The 22,353-nt window shown below is 41.8% G+C and overlaps 1 protein-coding gene and 1 pseudogene across 5 annotated transcripts in view; one reads left to right on the forward strand and one right to left on the reverse strand.

The window, feature by feature from the left end:
- Positions 1–22,353, reverse strand: part of St3gal3 (ST3 beta-galactoside alpha-2,3-sialyltransferase 3) — a 158,975-nt gene that overhangs the window by 52,690 nt on the left and 83,932 nt on the right. For all 5 annotated transcript variants that reach the window (XM_090335033.1, XM_090335030.1, XM_090335032.1 and 2 more), the window contains one exon: positions 9,528–9,620. In XM_090335033.1, coding sequence (XP_090191159.1) covers positions 9,528–9,620 — 93 coding nt within the window. The remainder of the gene's footprint in view (positions 1–9,527; positions 9,621–22,353) is intronic.
- On the forward strand, positions 1,704–1,986 carry LOC150061962 (small ubiquitin-related modifier 2-like; annotated as a pseudogene).

Below are 22,353 nucleotides of genomic sequence, written 5' to 3' on the forward strand. Positions count from 1 at the left end.
GCAGTAGAGAAACATTTGAAAGTGGCCAGTTCTTGTGTATTATCTGAATCTGTGTAGGGAGAAGAGAAGGGCCAAATTGAAACCTGGAAGCTATCAACACTATAGGATGGAGGGGAAAGGAGGATATTGTTTGCAGCCGAAACTGAAAAGGAATCATCAGAGGTTCAGTAAGGCATTGGGAATGCAGATGAAGAGAGAAAGAGCAATGTAAAAGGGGCAGGTCTAGCTACCTGTGGCATTTGTCAGTAAGTGCTTTTTGTTGATCTGAACAAGAAAGGGTGGAAGCAGAGGATACTACACTGATGTAAAGTGGGACACAGTGGGGTGTTCTTATCAAACTCTGGCTGGGGATAGCCAGTAGAGGCAGACAGTGATTCTGAAGAACCGGAGAAGAGGATGGTACTCTGTTGCTCTCTGGAATTTATGGCACAGGCAAAGCTTACCTAGGAGGCCTTGCAAACTTACCATCTCTCCCTCAAGTTGTATTGATAAAAATCCTAGTATTCTTCTCTAGAAAGGCAGAGAGGGAAGGGCTTTGGAATGTGGGGATACCAGACACCCAACTACTCTGGCCAGAAGCCCATAGATTTCAAAGCCCCCAGGGCAGTGCAATGGGCCTCCAGTACCTTCTCACGCAAGTGTCCTAAAACAGGCAGCTGGGGCTGTGTCAACATTCCAGACTTCCTGCCTGGGAGCTCTGCAAGGGCTCAACAGCCATCCTTGTACTCTAGGGAACACAGTTGGCTTGGACCAATTGGCAGCAATTCCTTAGTAGTATGAGAATCACAGATACACACCACAAACCCGGTTCTTCCTAAAGCAAAGTGTATTTTAAGAGAAGGATGGTTTCCTCTGAGCTGAGGAAGAGGACAATTTCTACACTAACACCTCATTAGCCACCAGTAGACATCTGGTCAAACTGTAATTTGTCTACTAGCCGCCTGCTCACAAAACAGCAGCTGTGAGAGGTGGAATACAGTAGTTAGACATTGGGCTCTGTGTTCAGAATGCTTGGGTTTAAAACCCACTTTCATCTCTTCCTATCTGTATGAACTCAGGAAAATTGCTTGACTTCTCTGTGCTGTCATTTCTTGCCATTTAAAACTAGACTAAATATCTCATCTGATTGTAGAAGGATTAAAACAGAAGAAAAGGAAAGTCTTAGTACAGAACCTGATACAAAGTAAATGCTCAGTAGATGGTTTTGGCTATGGCTGGAGGCAGCTGTTATTACTACATACCCTGCCCAAGATATGGATTAGGGTTCTGCTTTCTACAGAAACTGTTGTTGATGGATTTGCCTGAGGTTATCATCTAAAAGAAATACCATTTAACCATGTCTTTGACCAAGGCACAAAAAACTACTCAACTGTATGAAGCAAAGTATTACTAGGAAAATGAAGTGTGTGAATTCAGGTTTTGAATGACATAATCAAGTGAATTTGCTTTTTTAATAATATTTTTCTTTAAAATACTATTTAAAGCATTTTTATGACCAACTCTGGGTTACACAGTATCAGATATTTTTTGTCCTAAAAAAAAAAACAAACAAAAACTTATCTAACTATAGGAAAAGTCACTGAGAAAACAGAATCTAGACTGCCACCTCCTCCAGCCGCTGTGGTGCTGCCTTTGTGCTAGTTCGGTGCAGACCGGGGGACCTCTTCTGTGAAGCGACATCTGAGAAGACTCGGGCGCTCGCTATGGCAGACGAAAAGCCCAAGGAAGGACTCAAGACTAAGAACAATGATCATTTTAATTTGAAGGTGGTGGGGCAGGATGGTTCTGTGATGCAATTTAAGATTAAGAGGCATACACCACTTAGTAAACTAATGAAAGCCTAGTATGAATGACAGGGTTTGTCAATGAGGCAGATCAGATTCCGATTTGATGGGCAGCCAATCAATGAAACAGACATGCCTACACAGTTGGAAATGGAAGATGAAGATACAATTGATGTGTTAGCAGACAGGAGGTGTATACTAAAAAAGGGAACCTACTACTTTGCTCCAGAATTTTATTCTTATAGACCAAGAATACATTCTTAATTAGAAAACTGCAATTTGGTTCTACCACATCCTGATTACTACAGTATAGTTTTCTCTATTCTTTCATTTCCCCTTCCCCATTCCTTTATTTGTACATTAAGTAATTGGTATATGTGCACAAGCATATTGCTTTCCTCTTTTCTTTTTCAACTAAATGGCCAATGGTATATTTTGATTGACATCAAATGGAGATGGAATGGGGAAAAATACTGGTTCTGTGAAAATATCCCCCTTCTCCATTAGTGGCATGCTCATTCAGCTTTTATCTTTATATTTTAGTAAGTTATTTTGCTCTCAATGTTTTAACAAAAAAAAAAACAAGAAAAATCCTTGCATACCTTGTTTGATTAGAGAATTTTAGCATTTCCATTTATCATTATAAAACCAAGGGCAATTTTATAACTTTTTTGTATGTAGCTGTTACATGCAGGGAAAATCTGTCTTTAAGTAGGGGTAAATCACGCTTAAAAAAAAAAAAAAGAATCCTAGATAGTTTTCCCTTCAAGTCAAATGTCTTCTTGTTTAAATAAACTTGTTTAAAATGAAAAACAACAACGACAACAAAACAGAATCTACTGCTGAGTATCTGGTATTAAATTTTGCTGGAATGACCAATATTTATAGCTCCCAAACTGATTACTTTATTTCATTTTCTTTTTCCTTCTTTTTATTTAGAATATATTAGTTGTACAGTGAGGTTTCATTACATCATTTCCACACATGTAAATAATGTATCCTGATCATCTCCTCTATCATTCTTCCTCATTTCTTAAAGCCTCCTTTCTTAAAACACTTTGAGCAGGTACCCTTGTTTTATTTTCACACATGCAGATAAACTATGTGGACCATATTCACTTTCTTTGTTAGCCTCTCCTCTCCCATTCGTGCTCACCCCCAGATGTGATCATTTCATTTTCGTGACTAGTGAGTTCAGAAATGCTCAGACTTCTCCAAGATTCTGCAGCCTATTTAAATAGTGAGAAAGTTATGAGGATTTCAAATCCTGTCTCCAAATCTCTTATAGCATATGTCACAATAGTAGGGTTTTTTTTCCCACTAACTCTAACAGTTACTTGAAGGCCACTGGTAGAGTATCTTATCAACCTTTCTTAAACTCTCAATATCCTAAGAGCACAAATTGATAGCCATTCATTTATATCTATTCATTAATATTCATTAATATCTATGGGTATTTTAAATTCTATTATATGCTAATATTTTATTCTATTATGTGCTAGATGCTCAGCTATGCACTGGAAGCCATGAAGTCCATGCTACAAAGTTTACAACCTACTATGGGAGAAGAAATGACAGTAAAGCATTACAAGTACAATAATAGAACTAGGTGTGAGGCAGTGTACAGGTTGAGGAAAAGAGTAACTATACATGTATATGTACAAGGATGAAGGTAAGGGAAGACTTTACTCCATGAGACCAAGCAGATGAAAAGTAATCAATAATTCTGGAGCTCATTTGGATCTGCTGCCATTCCCTCCCTCTCTCATTAGAAGCTACAATTAGGCAGGGAAGGCTTAAGGGAGGGAAGGAATCTTTGCCAGCAGACAACACAAGTATGGCAGGGTAGAGGCTGACTTCTCTGAGCAGCAGGCGTCCAGAGCTGGGAGACAGGCTGGCATGGTAGCATCCACTCCATTAAAATGTCTGTTCTGGTTTATACCCAGGTATGGGAGTCAGTAACTATGTGGCTTTGGGGAAGGTAGAAGATTAGGAAGAGAATGCATGCTTTATGCAATGTTTGGTAATAATAGTTTCTAGAAAGATAAAAGCTTTAACAGGCCTTTTTTGGGGGTCATGTCAAAATACATAAATCAAAACAGCTACATCAAGACCTTTTCTGTCAAAATATTGATGCTACATAAAGCAAAGCCTTGGATTTACTTACAATTTCTTGATCAAAATAGCAAGACATACTAGCTACCTCTGAAGGAAAACAAAGTAAAGAAATCTAGGTCTCAACTTCACATCAAAAAATGAAACACAACAAAAAGATGGAGTAATAGTTCATATACAATGGTAAAGCTTCAAAGATAATAGAAGAAAACAAGGCCAGGTGCCTGTGGCTCATGTCTGTAATCCTAGCTTTCTGGAGGCTTGAGATCAGCAGGATCTCTGTTCTAGTCAGCTCTGGCAGAACATTTCATGAGACTCTACCTCCACTGAGGAAAGAAGGATGCAGTAGCATGTCTGACATACTCACACCATGGGAAGCTTAAAGTAAATGGATCATGACTCAGGTGAGTGCCAGAAGGGAAGCAAGACCCTATCCTAAAATGACCAGCAACAAACAGCTTGTGTTTGGGTGCTGGTGGCTCACATCTATAATCCTAGCTACTCACGGAGGCTGAGATCTGAAGATCACAGTTTGAAGCCAGCTTGGGCAGGGAAGTCTGTGCGACTCTAAGATCTAGAAGTAGAGCTGTGGCTCACGTGGTAGAGTATATGCCTTGAGCATATACTGGTACAAAAATAGACAAAGACCAACTCAACACCCACACATATATACTCAGCTAATTTTTAGCAACTATGTCAAGAAATAGTGAAAAGATGGATTAACATATGCTCTGGAGCAATTGAACATTGCTGTGCAAAAAGAAAACCTTAGTTTGATAAGAATTGTACTTATTTCCTTATTTAAGTAAATATAACCCCCTCTGTATATTACCTTTACAACAACGAGAGAGAGAGAGAGAGAGAGAGAGAGAGAGAGAGAGAGAGAGAGAGAGAGAGAGAGAGAGAGAGAGAGGGGGGGGGGGGAAACACATTGGCCCTTACATTTCGGTATGTATAAAAATTAATTCAATAGCTGGGCCTGGTGTCTCATGCCTGTAATCCTAGCTACTCAGGAGGCTGAGATCTGAGTACTGAGGTTCAAAGCCCAGGCACTAAATCTGTGAGACTCATCTCCAATTACCCACCAGAAAACTGGAGGGGTCATATGGCTCAAGGGGTAGGGCAGTAGCCTTGAGCTGAAGAGCTCTGGGACAGCTCTCAGGCCCAGAGTTCAAGTCTTACAACTGGGAGTTTGGTCTAGTGCTATAGTGCTTGCCTAGCATGCACGAAGACCTGGGTTTGATTTCTCAGTACCACATATATTGCATACATTGAAAAACCTAGAAGTGGTACTGTGACTCAAGTGATAGAGCTATACCCTTAAGAAAGCCAAAGAAAAGTGCCCAGGCCCTGAGTTCAAGCCCCAGGACTGGGGGAAAAAAAAAACCTCAATATGAGCCAATGATCTAAATGTCACAAATTCTTTTTTTTTTTTTTTTTTTGCCAGTCCTGGGCTTGAGCTCAGGGCCTGAGCACTGTCCTTGGATTTTCTCAAGGCTAGAGCTCTACCACTTGAGCCTCAGCACCACTTCTGGCTTTTTTTCTATGTATGTGGTACCGAGGAATCGAACCCAGGTCTTCATGCATGCTAGGCAAGCACTTTAACCACTAGGCCAAACTCCCAGCCCCTAAATGTCACAAATTCTATAAGAAAAAAAAAATCCACTGATTGGCTGGACAGTGTGTACTTGAAATGTGGACATGGCCCTCCAAATGTTCAACAAATGCTAGAAGCAAAGGAAGAGGATAACACAAGAGGAAAACAGCCCAAATGAGGGCAACAGACAACTCAGTTCATGAGACATGGTCTATGTGTGGATGGTTTTAGACAGAAAGAAATAGATTGGCACCTTGAGGCTAGCCATTTTTTATGTGATAAGAAACTAATGTTCACATGCCACAATGGAATGGAGACTAAGTAGCTCTGAAACCAAGTTGGGCAATGGGATATCATATTTGATATGCATAATAAATAAACCAACCTCTGGATTTTCATGTCAAAAGAAAATCCACTGATTGTAGATTAGGGAAAAATGACTTAAACATGATACCAAAAGCATAATTCGTAAAAGAAAAAAATTGGTAAGCTGGACTTTATCAATATTAAAAACTTCTAATCTATGAAAGACATACTTAAGATAATCACAAGAAAGACAAGAAAATATTTGCAAATCACCACTTGACACAGGTTAAATCTAGAATATTTAAGGAACTCTTAAAATTCATTAAAATAAACAACTATTACAATGGTAACAGATTGGAACAGATAGTTCCATAAAGATAACAGAATGGAAAATAAGCACATAAATGCTAATTAAAAGCACAATGAGTTGCTGTGGCTAAAATTAAAATGATGATGGCAAGTATGCAGAGCAAGTGGGACTGTCATGCTAGTGGGAAATCAAAACAGTACAATCATGTTAGAATTATGCCAGATCTATAACATGTAGAGACATGACAAAGTATACAGGACTGCAGGCATTCATTCACACACAATGAGACCAGAGGAGGATGCTCTTAGGGGAGGAACACAAGGTGTAATGCTTATATGTGCCCCCCCCTCTTTCTTTCCCTCTCTTTTTTTTTGCCAGTCCTGGGGCTTGAACTCAGGGCCTGAGCACTGTTCTTGGATACTTTTTTGCTCAAGGCTAGTGCTTTGCTACTAGTACAGTGCTATTTTGGGCTTTTTCTGCATACGTGATACTGAAGAATTGAACCCAGGGCTTCATCATGTATGTTAGACAAGCACTCTACCACTAGGCTACACTCCTAGCCCTCCCCCCACTCTCCCTCTCTCTTTCTCCCTCTCTCTCTCTCTCTCCCGCCTTCCTTCCTTTCTCTCTTTTCCTTTTTTTTTTTTTTTTTTTTGCTGGTCCTGGGGCTTGAACTCTGGGCATGGGTGCTATTCCTAAGCTTCTTTGGCACAAAGATAACACTCTACCACTTGAGTCACAGTGCTACTTCTGGCTTTTTCTGAGTTGTTTATTGGAGATAAGAGTCTCATGGTCTTTCCTGCCTGGGCTGGCTTGGAATCACAATCCTCAGATTTCCGCCTCATGAGTAGCTTGGATTACAGGTGTGAGCCACTGATATCCAGTGGCAATTTCTTACCAAATCAAATGAACTGTAATATAGGACCCTGGTCATTATATCCCTAGGTATTTACTCAAGAAAAATGAATGTGGGAAGGGGTGACATTTCTAAAAAGAAATGTACTATTTCCTGACATAGAACTGTAACCACTCTGTATATCACCTTTATAATAAATTTTTACAAAAAAATGAATGCCTGTCCAAACAAAAACTTGAAATAATACAGTGGGTTTCTTCATGCCAAAACTGGACTTAATCCTTTTTAAACCTTTGAGTAGATATACTATATTCCAAACAAGAGAGTACTACTCAGTAACAAAAAGAAACAAACAACTGTTATACATAAAAAATGTATGAATGAAAAAGCACTATAATAAATGAAAGGAATCAACTCAAAAGGCTACAATTCTATATGATTCTAGCCTTATAACATTCTGGAAACACTGCAAAGATAGAAAATAAATCAGTGGTTACCAGGGAACTGGGAAAGGGGCAAACCATAAAGGAACACAGGAAACTTTGGGGGTGAAAGAATGTGCTACTACTGATTGTTGTGGTGGCTACACAAAGAATGCATTTGTCAAAACAGGATTAGAGCCCTGAATTTGGACTGTAGGAAGACTGCATGAGTAGCAAGCACAAAGACCCAGGTTCGATTTCTTGGTACCACCTACATAGAAAAAGCCAGAAATGGTGCTGTGGCTCAAGTGGTAGAGCTCTAGCCTTGAGAAAGCCCAAGGACAGTGTTCAGGCCCTGACCTCAAGCCCTAGGACTGGCAAAAGAAAAAAATAACTCAGAATCATGCACAATAGTAAAATTTAGTGTATAGTATTAAACTTTAATAAATCTTAAAAAGCCAAAAGTGGTACTGTGGCTCAAGTAATAGAGTGCTAGTCTTGAGAATGCTCAAGGTCAGTGCCCAGGCCCTGAGTTCAAGCTCCAGGACTGGCAAAAAAGGGGGGGGGGGAGAGGGCATGCGCTACACTTAAGTAGTAATAAGATAATCTCTAGAATATACTTTTAGGAGTAAAAACTAATTCCCATTTATGGTTTTAGCTCTTCTAGGGAAGAGTTCTGAAAAGACAGTATGCTTATCCTTTTTATTATTTGGGTTTTCTTTCTTCATGATTTGAATTACTCGCAATAAGAAATAGCAGAAACCTATGTCCTATGTACATGTCAAGGAAAACTCTATATCTGACCCAGAGGACAGAGACCTTCAGGCTTGTAAAAACATGTAATAAAAAATGCCAGACATTTTTAGAGGTGTTCAGTAAATGGCTAGAGGAAGCAAAGCATTTGGAGTCAATTCAGAGGCAGATCTGGGACAAAGAGACCTCTACCCAAGCACCCGGTACTCACAATGTAACCTCTGCTTTATTCAAGAAGCTAAGTGGAATTGCTTATTAGACAAGAAAATGAGCATCCAACCCAATACCTGAACAGCATTCCTTTGCAAGAACATTGTGTAACCTAACCTCAGCCTTCTAAGGGTTGGAAGCAAGTCCTTCCTGCAGTGGGCACAACCATCTTCAGGACTCTTCCTTCCAATGATCCAAGTGCTACATTCCAATTCCCAGAGGGTCCTGAACAGTCCTTCCTCATTATCCTGCAGTCACAAGCTTCCATCACTTTTCTATCACCAAGTAATCCTGACATACTCAAAGCAATCCAAGACAAGACAACTTAAGCTCTTGGATCCCCTTCTTACACCAAAGTTTCAGACAAGGAAGGAGAGGGTCAACAGAGCAGAGCCCATTAGCAATATTTGGTTGGGCACAGATTTCTTTGGCAAGCCTGACATCAAGGAAATCGAAATCAAGACTTCCAGAATGCAAAATGGAAGAGCTAAATTTGGACAACCTCAGGAAATATTTATTGTTTTCTGCTTTGGATCTCTCTTCCTCCCTCCCCCCCCCACCTCTCTCTCTTTTGTTGATTGTTGGGCTTGAACTCTGGGCCTGGGAGAGCTGTCCCTGAGCTCTTTAGTTCAAGGCTACCACTCTACCACATTGAGCCACAGTGCAACTTCTGGTTTTCTGGTGGTTAACTGGAGATTAGAGTCTCACGGACTTCTGTGCCTTAGCTGGCTTTGAAACTCGATCCTCAGATCTCAGCCTCCTATGTAGGTAGGATTAGAGGCATGAGCCACCAGTGCCTGGCTGGACAGTTGGTCTCAGCTTTGTTTGACCACTGATACCAGAACTAGTGTCTCCACTTGGCAGCCTTACATCAGAGTTCCCGATACTTAGCTTCTGTGGGGTGACCTACCTTCTCTTTATCTTCTCCAAACAAGCTGCACTGTCAGGTCCAAGTCCAACAAGCAGATGGATAAGGCATGGTGCAGACCCTGAATGGGATTGGGTCTAACTGACAAAAGCAAAATCCTTTCCAGGCATGTGTAGATTTCTATACACAAAAGGCATTACCTTGTTTCCTCAGGAGAACTTGATATACCGTGAGAGGCCAGGTTTCTGATTATTCCTGGGCCACAGACCAGGCTGTCTAGGCAACTGAGAAAGCAGAAGCACTTACCTAGGGAAGATGGCAGTCATCAGGGCTGAAGCATAGCCAGGCTTGCAAGTTCCCTCTGAAAAGTTTGCATACTTAGTGGCTAACTCAGCAGGCCTGTGGGAAGAGAAGGAAGGTCACAACTTGTCAGGTCCATGGGTTATATTACGTCCTGAAGAGGCTAAAGCCTTGAAAAACGTTTCATGCCCTACAATTAGCACTTCAGACATTTTTCTACACCAAGGCTTTAGAGGTGGAAGGAAAATCCCCAAATCCCTGAGTAGACTGATAAATAAGGCCCCTCAATAAAATCTGTAAAAGAAACATACAAGTTTCACACATTCTTTGTAATAAGCATGACTGATTCTGAGGAAATCACTATTGTTAGGTCTGCCTGTGAAAAATGGCTCACATGGGCCGGGAGTTTGGCCTACTGGTAGAGTACTTGCCTAGCATGCACAAAGGCTTGGGTTTGATGCCTCGGTATCACATATCGAGGAAAAAAGCTGGAAGTGGTGCTGTGGCTCAAGTGGTAGAGCTCTAGCCTTGAGAAAAGTCCAAGGACAGTGCTCAGGCCCTAAGTTCAAGTCCCATGACTGGCAAAAAAAAAAAAAAAAAAAAAGGCTCACAGGTAGACTCCTTCCCCTTTGTTCTCTCTGTGCAAAACTGCACAGGGCCCTCCTGAGAAGTTCCTGCACATCACCTATAACTGCCAAGCTAACTGATCACTGTGCACCTAGAGGTTAGTAGGAGGTTGCCCAGGCACGGAGGTCACTTCTTCATCTGCTATGGTCACACCTCCTTCTCACCCTTTTTTATATAATCTCCCTCTGCTATTAGTCAAACACCCTATACTCTAGAGTGTGGCCCGACAGTTTGGCCCTCCTAAACAAACTCTTTTCTGCCTGAACCATGTGGTGGTCTGCTTTTGGCAACCCTTACATCTGGTTCCCAAACCCAGGACAGAATAGTGCCAGGAGTTGCTGGATCCCTTCCACTTCTCTCCCCACTCCCCACAGGACCTCCTGTTTCTTGGATCCAAACAGCTGAAGGAACCCCACATTGGACCTTCCATCTTTATCACTACTAGCTGTGCAACCACTACACTGTCATTTTACCATAATGTCCCTCCTCTAAGTCTATTGAGTGATTCCATCTACAGGCCCTCTGTGTGAGCAAAAGTGCCAACTGGGACATGCCATCCCAGAAAATAACAAAAATGCCAAATGAGGCACATCCCAGCAAGAAGACCTCCCAGATACCCTGGAACAAAGTTAGTCCTGGTGATGAGGGGTACTAGAAAGGAGTAAATCATCCAGAGGCAGTTAGAAAAAAACGACGCAGGTAAGACAGGATGGTGGCAGAACCTAACTGGAGTCACTTTGTGCTTGCCCTTTCAAATATAACCAAGTCCAGAGGCCAAAAGAAAATAGTTCAGCAGCATGCCTATCTAATGTTCAAACCTGTCTTTGTTCTAAATGGATAAGAACTTAGATTATTGTTGGGGGCCGAGTAACCCCATGTCTAATAACTTTCTGCTGAGACAAGGCAAGGCACAAGAGGCAGGGCGCAAGACTTGATTACAATTGGTTACAAATGTGTTATTATTTCTCACTCTCTGCTGGGACCTAGAGTGAGGGTATATTAGCTGGAGGGACTTCCTCAGGAGGGTTTTTTTGTTTTTTGTTTTTTGTTTTTTTTTTGTAGAGAGAGCTTTTCCTGCCTTGATGAAGTTGCGTGGTGTCTCTGTTCGTGCTCCAGGGAAAGAAGGCTGAGTGCGGGAGGACAGTGGGCCCTCTCCTCTTGCGGCTTGGACTTGTCGGGGTGTGTTTCTCCCCATCCCTCCTATTAGAAGAGAGGGACTGGGGACGAAGGACCCCAACAGATTATTGCCTTTGCTACCTGCTATTTCTATTAATAGTGAGTCTTTGATTCAGGATAGTTTGTCTTGGCACCTTCTTGGGTCTCCCATCTACACTCTATAGTCCAGATATCTATAGTCCAGTTACAGGCAATGATCAAGGCCTCCTACTGGTCCCTTAAGCACTCCAATCCAGTCCCAGTTTCTGACTGGTTGTTCTCAACCAGTCCACCACACTCTCCCCTACCTAGCTGCCAGATGTTAATCAGATAGGAGTAGTCAGGGATATGACCTACTGACTCCAGGACCCCTTGGAATGCAGGAGACAGGAACTAGTCAAGTCATTCAACTTTTTCTTTTCTGCCTTGGATGGCTGCCTTTCCGTCTACCATTTGTGAGCCCTATGACAATGGTTTTTTTCTTTTTTTATTGTTCAACTCTGCCTTGTAAGACCTCTTTCAGATTTCATCCAAGATACACATGTTCACCACTAAGGAACTGTTACTGCTGCTTTCTCCTGGACCAGATAATGGCAGAGGGCCATCAGAGTGCTAGACCACAAAACAGTCAGGCCTTGACACAGACACAGAAACTTCCTTTTTCACATGCCTGGCATGTCTCTTCACGTCTATCTTCTTCTGTTTTTATTCTTTCTACCCCTCTATGACCCACCTAGGAGGAATCATTCACAGGATCTGAATGGAGGTACATACATGTGTGTTACTGGGTTGATATACCCTTGATTTTTAGTTGAAGGTATTCTTCTGTTCTCTGACAGAACTCATTCCTTTCCAACTTTAGTTTTCACAACTAAACTCAGACTGCAGCTTCACTGGGAATAATTTCCTGGGTCACAAATTGGGCTAAGTGCCTCTCTGCTTTTGTAGCCTCTGCCTCTCCATCCACATCACATGCTCAAGCACATCATTGATATAGTGTGGGGTCAAATTGTTGGTACCATGTCTCCTTGTAAATACTGCAAATTCCCAAGATGGGAGTCTGATTTCTTCCCTATCTCTAGCACCTTGCGCATAGACAGGTACCCAAAGACCCCATAACTTTTTAAAAAGCACAGTGAACCTGACATTATTCTTGAACTCCTAACTGCAGACAAGGAAATACCAGAAAGCCACAGGCAGAGATGACAAATACTTCAGAAGATTGTATTCTAAACTTGACTTTGCTGCTATATGATTATAACCAGGCCACCCTCACATCACTGGGTTTCAGTGGGACTGGAGTCACCACCCTTTACCACAATTCTACTCCAAGCAATTGAAAAAAGACTAGGATGTCTTTCGTGAATGGGCCCAGTGACCATGGGGCTAAAGGCCCTGCCTGCTGGGGTACCTGAGTGAACCTGACCTACTAACAGATCTGAGTTTCAGCCTCTTACCTCCCCCTTGGGCCCACAGCCCACCCTCTAGTGTCCAGCTGCTCAAATGGGCTGGGCTCAATGGCAAAGTGGCCCTAAGTGCTACCTTCTCCAGGGTTTTAGGGTATGGGTCAGTTTGGGATAAGTATCTAAACTGGGAAGTCAGAAATGACAATGCCACCACCTGTTAGGTGTTGTCAGATGCACGCCTGGTGTCCTAGTCCAAGGCCTTACATAAACAGCGGTTTATTGAATAGAGGCCATACATAAATAGTGGTTTACTGATTATAGACAAATTCATCTGTTTCCATAGTTGTTTCTTTTAGAAGTCTACATTTTAGTCTTTGCTATCAAGGAAATCCAGACTCTGAAATGCAAATGCTGAGTGACAAGATGGGACTTATTTGGTAGGCAAAAGAAAGTCAAAGATTCTAAGAGAAGAAAAACAATATTTTCTTATGTAAACAGCTGTATTTTGGACATGAAATATAAACGTCAGTGCAATTATGGAGCTTACTGGAAGCTTTTGGACTAGGCAATGACTAAAGCATTCTGGACAGCTTTCAGCAACTCGTCTCAACAACCTTGTGAGTCCGGGTGCTGTGCATTATTAATCTGCACATGGAAGCTCAGAAAGATGAAGTGCCCTGCCCAAGATTGAGCTGGCAAGGAGTAAGCACTACACTTGCACCCACCGCTCTGTAACACCATGCATGTAACACTGTCATGAAACTACCAGCAACATGATCATAGAAGATGGCACAGAGCCCAGTGGCAACATAGGAGTAGCAAATGTGACCAGAGATGGGTAAAGAGGAAGGCCTCACCCTTCTTTTTGAAAGTCTGTACACAAATGCTGTGGCATTTTGAGATCATCCATGCATATCTCCTGGACCCCCACCCTCTGCTTGCCCAACTTGTATGAGTTCCTGTGGTCTTTCTGAATTCCCAAAAGTTTCACAAAGAAGTTGGAAGACAGAGGTCAACTTCTCATTTTTAACACTGAGTGTTGTAGTACTCTATGTACACACAGACCTCTGGCCATATCTTTCCTCTCCCCAGTTTACACCCTCAGCTCTTAGAGGATGCTCAAATGGCTGAGGAACAGTTGGGGGCTCTTGGGCACAGGCCATCAAAACTGGACAGAATACTAACCAGCTGGTGGGAAAGCCAGACCCCAGGGGGGGTAGGCAGAAGATAACTCTTCTCACAGCAGTGCAAGGTAGTCAAATATCAGAGATGATAAACACGAATCAACTATCATTTAGAAAGCAAGTCTGGGTACAGTGGGCCATGTCAATTATTACCAAATTAAAATGCCTCAGACATGGCCTCCTCACTGTCCCAGTGAGAGAAGAATAGGGGGAGTGTTGGGGATTCTGAGTCATATAGCAGGCTGAGACCTCTGGGGCAGTCAGCGGTCAAAACCACCAAGATTAATGGTCACCAATTCCCTCAGGCTAGAATGGTTAGTTTCTCTAAGGCACTCACACTCCAAATGCCAGGAGGCCCCACAGATGTCTGATGGGATCATTTAGCCCTTGTTCTTCTCCTTCTTTGCCTTTCATTGTGAGAGACTTAGCATTTCACCAGTAAGAGCACCCATTGTGCTCTGAACGTGACTACCAAGCCCCTGGGGTGAAGAGTGTAAACCACATGCTCTACAGAGGAAATCCAGACAGCCAAACTGGAACCCAAAAGAAGGAACCTTACTTTCACTCATCTGCTTTACTGAGGACCAAGTTTGGAGAACTAGGCCAAGCAATGGGTTGTAAACCAAAGAATGTAGGATCTGGAATGAGAACCTTTCACAGAGGACACTGACAAGCTGTGTGGCCTTGGGCAAGTGATGGAAAATCTGATTCTCAGCTTCCTCATGTGCAATGGGAATGGCACAATTCCCAGGCTGTGGTGAAGATCACCCTCCCCCCGTCCCTCCCCCTCTTTCTATATATATATATATATATATATATATATATATATATATATATATATATATATATATATATATGAGTGTGTGATGACCCACTTGCCAAAGATGTTTCAAAAAGAATACAGGGACCAGCTATATGACAGCAAGCTAATAAGGTGTGTCCTGGAACTAACACTTGGGAATTTGCAATACAGAGTCCACTGTTGATCTCTGCAAAGCCATTTTACTAGAGTATGGGGACTCCACTGGATGAAAGAGAAGAGGATCTGGAGTCATAGAACATAAGGTTATTTTTAGGAACTTTGCTATAAAAGAAGATAAGAGAAATGTAGCAATAGCTAGAGGGAGGAACCAGGGTAAAGAAGAGTTTTTGAGGCTAGGAAAATAAACAGGACGTGTGATGGGGGTGATGGTTGGAAAAAAGAAGGAAAGAACTTTAAGGATTATTCTGAGAAAGCTGCACATGAGTGGTAGGCATCTTGTAAGTGAGAGTCTAATTTCTAAAAACATTTCAGAAAGGGCTGAACGAAGATCATCCCTGTACTGTGACCCCACCCTTTTTACATGCTAATTTAGTGATTAGACTTCAACGCATTGCTGATGGAAAAAGGAGATTGTGTATGTAACACTCACCACACTGCCTAACAGAGAAATCAAGCTTAATTTTCAAAGCTAGCCAATATTAGCATTCTGGGAGGACGTGTAGGAATGAATGTGGAGAAGAGACCCTCCTCACAGAACTCACTGCATCTCCAATACTGTCTTTCCTGATAAGGATACATTTTTCTAATTACTTACCAGTTATTTCTCAACAGTGACATGATTTTGGAAATGGAAGAAGCTGCTTTAGTTTTAGTGATCTTATTCTGTTCATTAAACTTGCCCATTTTAATTTTCATCTGAAATATAGCCTTTGTGTAAGAAAAATACTTAATACTGTCATAGCTCTTCTCAAACTCCAAGACGGAAATTATTCTCTTTAAGGATAATTTGTCTCCTGTAATGGCTTCCTCTCTGACCCAACTACTCCCAGTCTGCTGGCTTTTCTTGTACTGATACCAGTGCCCCCCTCCATCCACTCCACTCTGGATGTCACTGGTGCTATGCTCTCTGTGAGTTTTTCCACAGCTTCTACCCCAGCTTTTGTCTAGCCATCGGGGATATATTCTAAAGCACTATCCATGTCTTTCTTCTCTCACTTTCAGAAAAGAGGGCCTGCTTGGATTTTTGTTGTATTTCTCCGCTCTGAGGTGCTGTCTTTCTGTGGGCACTGCAACATCTTCTATTGTACCAGGCCATGTTCCTATCTGGTCAGGATGCTGGAGCTGACATTACTGCAGTGTAGCTTTGACTCCTGGTCACTTCCTTCATCTTGGTTGGGAGGATGCTCTCCCAGCATTAGCCTGTTCTAAACAGACAACTCTCACAGATTCAGAGTTGGGTCTGCTCCAACTTGATTTTGATTCCATTTTTCATTTCTTTAAAAATAAAAACACACCCTCTCTTTGGGTGGTAGTAAAAGAACATGAGATTAACATACTAAAAACAAACCCGGAACCTGACAGTAGATCTCATGATCCAATCTAGCTTTACATAATCATGCAAAGCAGCGCTGTGGGGCTGGAAGAGTCCAAGAAGAGAGGCAGTTCAAAGACTGATTACTGTTCTACATCCACAACTGAATTATCAAATAATGAATTTAACATGACCAGAAAAATGTTACATCCTAGGTAACATTTACATTTTTGGTCGCCATTATCAAAGTAGTCACCACCTGTGAGAATTACTTATGCACATCGGGAATGGGAAGGACAATGCAGCATCCAGAGTACTAACGCCAGCAGCTGAAATAAATGGTTCTGGAAAACTAAAGAGATAAAATCTAGCTGGGTGCTGGTGGCTCATACCTATAATCCTAGCTACTTAGGATTTTGGGTTCAAAGCCAACCTGGGCAGCAAAGTCTGTGACACTCTGATCTGCAATTAACCACTAAAAATTGGGGCTCACTGGCAAACCACTCACCTTGAGCAAAACAAACAAAACAAAACAAAAAATGACTCAAAGACAGCATGCAGGCCCAAAGTCTCAAGATTGGCACACACAGGCACAAACCAGACACAGACACAGACACACAGACACACACACAGATCTGTACTATTATCTATAAAACAGGCCTCAAAAACCATGGTACTCAGGAGGCTGAGATCTGAAGATCAAGGTTCAAAGCCAGCCCAGGTACTAAAGTCCGTGAGACTTTTTTTTGTGTGTGTGTATGGATTATGGGGCTTGAACTTGGCCTGGGCACTGTCCCTGAGCTCTTCAGCTCAAGGCTACTGCCCTACCCCTGGGTCTGGGCATTGTTCCTGAGCTCTTCAGCTCCAAGCTACTGCCCTACCCTGGAGCCAAGCCCCACTTCCCATTTTCTAGAGGTTAATTGGAGATAAGAGTCTCAGGTCCTTTAGTGCCCAGCTGCCTTTGAACCTTGGTTCTCAGATCTTAGCCTCCTGAGTAGCTAGGATTTCAGAGACTTTAATCTCCAGTTAACCACCAGAAAACCCAGAAGTAGTGCTGTGGCTCAAGGGGTAGGGCAATAGGTAGCCTTAAGTGAAGAGATCAGGGACAACGCCCAGGCCCAGAGTTCAAGTCCCACATCTGACAAAAAACAAAAACAAAAAACCATGGTACTGTAAAGGCAGCATTGCTATTTGTTTATTGTTGTAGGATATGACAACAAAAACACAGTTCTTAAAACTGCCCCAAAAATGAGAGGTTGGAGATGTGGCATAGTTGGTAGAGAACCAGTCAGTGAGCAAAAGCTTTAGGTATTGAGTTGCATCCAAGTCCTATACAAAAAGTAGGCAAACAAACAAAAAACGACACATAAAGAGATGGTAACACATGCAAAATATTTATATCTTCTCTATTGTTCTAAATACTCATCAAAATAAATCATTAGACTTTACATAAACCCATCAACTACTTCATACAGGCAGAAGCCTTATAAAAAATATTTTGCTGAGGTCCTGTTCATCCTAAAAGAAGTTTTACTCTAAAGACAAGTGTATTAGTTTCACTTTTGACAAGAAAAAGCTGACTTCAAACCCATTCTTCTATTTTCCCCAAACCCTCACTTTCTCTGGTAGAGAGAATGATTGACTTAAAGGTAAAAAGACTGGACTTCAATAAGTAGCTTCATGCCAGGTGCTGGTGGCTTATTCTTGTAATCCTAGCTACTCAGAAGGCTGAGATATGAGGATTCCAATTTGAAGCCAGCTCAGGCATGGCTGAATCCATGAGACTCTTATCTCCAATTAATCCGAGAAAATGCTGAAAGGGGTGCTATGACTCAAATGGTAGTGTGTCCCTGCGCAAAAAGGAGTTCAGGGATGACACCCAGGCCCAGAGATCAAGCCCCAGAACCAGCAAAATAAGTAAATAAATAGCCCTTTCTTTTACTAGTTGTATAACTTCAAGTACGAAAGACTCTTAAAATAGTTGTAATAATGTACCTTGGTGGGACTAATGGGAAGATCAATGAGCACTGCTATCACGGAGGTCTGAAGATTCTGAAAAAGGTTATACAAATGGCAATTAAAGCTCTGCTTCTGCTTTTCCTATCACTTTTAGGTTCATCTGAATTATTACAATTTCATTTTCACTTTTCTTATTTGAATTCTCTCCAGTCTATTTGGTTGTCGCCAACATTTGCTGTGGTAGGAGGTTACCAAAATTTGAGGACAGAAAAGGAGGAACATTGAACTAAGGCTAGCATCTGCTATCTTGATTCCTTTAGCCTAGAGTCTAAAACCAGGCTGTATCAGTCTTGCAACAATGTTCATTATCAGTATTGTTGGCTACCTGGATCTTCTGCCTTTCCACGAAATAAGTTGCTGGGATTCTATATTGAATTGGTAGATCATATGATAAGAATTAACATCTTAATAGTACCAAGACTTCCACTACAACATGGACTCTTTCCAATTATCTGAATTCAATTTTTTGACTAGTTTTATGCATCTATCTATCTAGCTATCTATTAACATGTGTTACACATTCACATTTGTCACACATTTCCTTTTGTGTGTGTGCTAATGTGACACAGTGTGTGAGTGTGTGTGCTGGTTCTGAGCTCAGGCCTTGAGCACTATCCCTGAACTCAAGGCTAGCACTCTACCACTTTGAATCACAGCTTTTTTTGTGGATATTTAATTGGAGATCAGAGTCTCGTTCCTACCAGGGAAAGGCTTTGAACTGCCACCTTCTGATTGCTGGTGCCTGGCTGACACTGGATTTTGTTTTGTTTTTGTGCCAGTTACGAGGGCTTGAACTAGGGACTCACATTTTTTTTTTTTTTTTACTCATAGTACTCTACCACTTGAGCCATGACTTCTGGCTTTTTGCTGGTAATTTGGAAGTAAGAATTTCCAATTATTCATTGTTGGTGTATAAAAAAGAAATGTTATATTAAGCCTATATCCTGCAACCTTCCTATAAGCTCATTAGTTCCAGGACGTGTGTCTCTCTTTATGTCATTTAAGGACAGACACGGGTATTATTTTTTTTAATACACTTTTTTTTGGATCATTTTTACAGGCCGGGAGTGTGGCTTGGTGGTAGAATGCTCACCTAGGATAGGATGCATGAAGCTCTGGGTTCAATTCACTGGTACTATATACACAGAAAATGCAAGAAGTGGTGCTGTGGCTCAAGTGGTAGAGAGTTAACCTTGAGAAAGGCCAAGGACAGTGCCCAGGCCCTGAGTTCAAGCCCTAGGACTGGCAAAATAATAATAATAATAATGATTTTTACTTGGAGAGAGAAAGAGAAGGAGAAGCTATGTTTTCTGGAGTCAATGTGATAGCAGCATGTCATGGATTGAGAGATTCCAGGAGATGGTGAAATTCAGGGTTAGATAGAAGTGGAGGCCGCTTAAACAGTTGTTACCATTGTACTTCCCATTCTCTAACAAACTCTTCTAGTACTGATACTTGAAGGATCTGGGTTTGTTATTATTTGTTAGCATTAAAATTTCTTACTCATGGGGCCAGAAGTTTGGCCTAGTGGTAGAGTGCTTGCCTAGCATGCACGAAGACGAGGGTTGGATTCCTCAGTACCACATACATAGAAAAAAGCCGGAAGTGGTGCTGAGGCTCAAGTGGTAGAGCTCTAGCCTTGAGAAAGTCCAACAACAGGCTCAGGCCCTGAGCTCAAGCCTGGGACTGGCAAAAAAAAAAAAAAAAATTCTTACTCATACCCCCAACTATATTCTTAGTCGATTCAACAAACATTGGTGCACCACAGATACTATATTAGGCACTATGAATATAACTGTGAGAAGGGCATTCAAAGTTCTGACCCTATAAAGTGCACATTGTAGTTGTTCAAACTTACAATGAAACCAACAATGTGAATTTGAGAAAAACAAAAAACTGTTGATTAGTAGGAAGTCGGAGCCAGACATAAAAGGATTCAAATACTGGTTTTAACATACACAGTTCTGTGAACACAGTAAATTTTTTAGTCCCCCCCCTCTTTTTGTGGGTTATGGGACTTGAACTCTAAGCCTGGGCGCTGTCCCTGAGTTCTTCAGCTTAAGGCTAAGGCTCTACCCCTTGAGCCACAGTGCCACTTCCAGTTTTCTGGTGGTTAACTGGAGATAGGAATCTCACAAACTTTAGTGCCCAGGCTGGCTTTGAATCACGACCCTCAGATCTCAGTCTCCTGAGTAGCTAGGATTACAGTGCGCTCAGCTTCTACACCTTTTTAATCAACCTATTTGTGAAAATGTACTTAAATATCATTTATTATAGAATGATCAACCAATCCATCAACTCACACAACAAACTTTTACTGAGCCATCACTATGTGATAGATTCTAGAAAATATTCTAGAAAAATGGATAAAATACCCCCTGTCTTCCTTCTTTTGTGTGAAGCCATATATTTAACAAGTAGGTAGATGTCTGGAGCATTCAATACCAATGAAGAGCCGAAGAATATGGCAAGCCAATGGGGGATGGAATGAGAATTTTATATGGGGTGGTCAGGGAAGACCTTCCTATGAAGGTGGTATTTTTGGCTAAAATGTGAAAGGCAAGAAGTGAACAAATTCTGGAGGTATTTGGGGGAGGATTATTCCAGATAAAGAAATAAGAAAATGCCAAGAGTCCATGACAGGATCTTAGATATTTAAGGCACCAAAAATGAGTCCAATAAGAAACAATAATGAAAAGGACAGTAGTAGGATTTAGAAAACCAGAATTTAGGTCAGTTAATCCCTAAGCTTAATCTTTACATTGGAAAGACTGAGTCACATTCTAAGAGAAAGAAAGAGCCACCCCAGCATTCTGATGACAGAAGCGATAAGATCTTGTGTTTTAACAGGATCATTTTGGTTCCATGAGGAATGATTTAGATCTTAAGTGTCTTGATCTCACAAGAGGCTGCGTGGTGAAGGCTTGGCACCCATCTGATGGTACTGTTGGAAGGTGGTAGAACTTATCTCCAGTATGGCTATATAAGGTCCATAAAATCATTTGGTACATGATGGGACAGATACATATGCTTTTTGTCTGCTACCTATGCCTGTCTGACTATAGTGATAATTTAGTAGGTCTCTTGAATGATGTTATAAATATCCAAATGGCACTTGGCAGAAAAAAAGATTTCCTGCCCTTGTAGTATTAGCAGGAAGTCTTGGAGTGAGTCTCTGCAGGAGATGGAGAAATTCAGAGTAGGTCCTTCCTACTGCATTCCCATTTCTTATATTCATATTCTTCTAGTACTGATACATGCAAAGTCAGGTCTTGGTAGGAGAGAGTCAGATCTTTAGACACAGCATGACTTTGTAAAGGATTTTGGGACCCTAGCCCCTCTTCTGTCACTCTTCACTGTCAAGCTGCCAAGAAGTGACCAACTTTCTCCATCATGGGCTCCTTTATCATGAATTTGTCCTCAACATAGGTCCAAAGGCACATGGCCAAGCAAAATCATAGGCAAAACTAAGCTTTCTTCTTCCTCCTCCTCCTCCTCCTTCTTTTTTCTTTCCAGTACTAGAGATTGAACTCAGGGTCTACAACTTGAGACATACCTTAAGTCGTCGTCGTCCTCCTCCTCCTCCTTCTTCTTCTTTGTCATGGGGTTTGAACTCTGGGCCTGGGCGCTGTCCCTGAGCTCTTCAGCTCAAGGCTACCGCCCTACCCTTGAGTCACAGCCCCACTTCCCATTTTCTAGTGATTAATTGGAGATAAGAGTCTCAAGGCTTTGTAGTGCCCAGGCTGGCTTTGAACCTTGATCCTCAGATTTCAGCCTCCTGAGTAACTAGGATTACAGGCTTGAATCACCGTACCTGGCTCTCAAGGCTTCTTGTTTTGGCCTGGGCCATGATCCTCCTGCCTCTTGGGCAATTGAGATCATAATAGGCACTACCATATCTGACTTTCTTTATCTTATGCCAGTTCTGGGTCTTGTACTCAGGGCCTCACACTCTCATTTGACTTTTTCACTCAAAGCTAATACTCTACCACTTGAGCCACATCTCCACTTTTGGCTTTTTGCTGGTTAACTAGAGATGGGAATCTCAGACTTTGTCTACCTGGGCTGGCTTTAAACTAGGATCCTCAAATCTTAACCTCCTGAGTTGCTAGGATTATAGGCACTAGCCACCAGTGCCAAGCAAATG

The sequence above is a fragment of the Megascapheus bottae genome, chromosome 6, assembly GCF_031878675.1.
Source record: "Megascapheus bottae isolate mThoBot1 chromosome 6, mThoBot2.hap1, whole genome shotgun sequence".
NCBI classification, from domain to species: domain Eukaryota; kingdom Metazoa; phylum Chordata; class Mammalia; order Rodentia; family Geomyidae; genus Megascapheus; species Megascapheus bottae.